We start from the raw sequence: 433 nt of genomic DNA, 5'->3' as shown, positions 1-433 counted from the left end.
TTATTGAAAGCAAACAGGTGAATGCTTGCCCTGTGTCTTTGTCCAGATTCCAGCCACAATGATCCAGGTTGTCCTTCCTCTCTTGGGGTACAACACACATGGATGCGGTTGGTTATACATAATAACCATGTGCCTACCTAAGAGTTTGATGGCTGCCTCCTGCAGAGACGGCCGGGGGCTATCCAAGAAGGCAAACGCTTGGTCCATGAAGATGCTTTCTCCTTGGTCCCGGTACCGTCTCAACTAGTAGGCAAAATCAAAAGGAAAAGAGGTTGTGAGCACTGGTGGGATTCCAAATCCTTTCCTACCGGTTCTATGAGAGAGCGCTTCGCTCAAGCGCTTCGCTCGTGCACGCAGCACTCAAAGACCGCCCTCGGCGTCAGTGCTGGTGAGCCGAGCTGTTTTTTAGTTCAGCTGAGAGGCGGCAATCCGT

General features: G+C 51.5%; 1 protein-coding gene across 1 annotated transcript in view; it reads right to left on the bottom strand.

The window, feature by feature from the left end:
• The window catches only part of LOC309393790 (maestro heat-like repeat-containing protein family member 7), a gene marked incomplete at both ends in the record, with an annotated part of 27,865 nt that continues 27,432 nt past the window's right edge, over positions 1-433 (bottom strand). The window contains one exon of the mRNA XM_081956287.1: positions 1-243. Coding sequence (XP_081812413.1) covers positions 1-243 — 243 coding nt within the window. The remainder of the gene's footprint in view (positions 244-433) is intronic.

The sequence above is a fragment of the Natrix helvetica genome, assembly GCF_964273705.1.
Source record: "Natrix helvetica genome assembly, chromosome: 5".
Taxonomy (NCBI): Eukaryota; Metazoa; Chordata; class Lepidosauria; order Squamata; family Natricidae; genus Natrix; species Natrix helvetica.
This window is presented reverse-complemented; position numbering and strand designations above follow the sequence as displayed.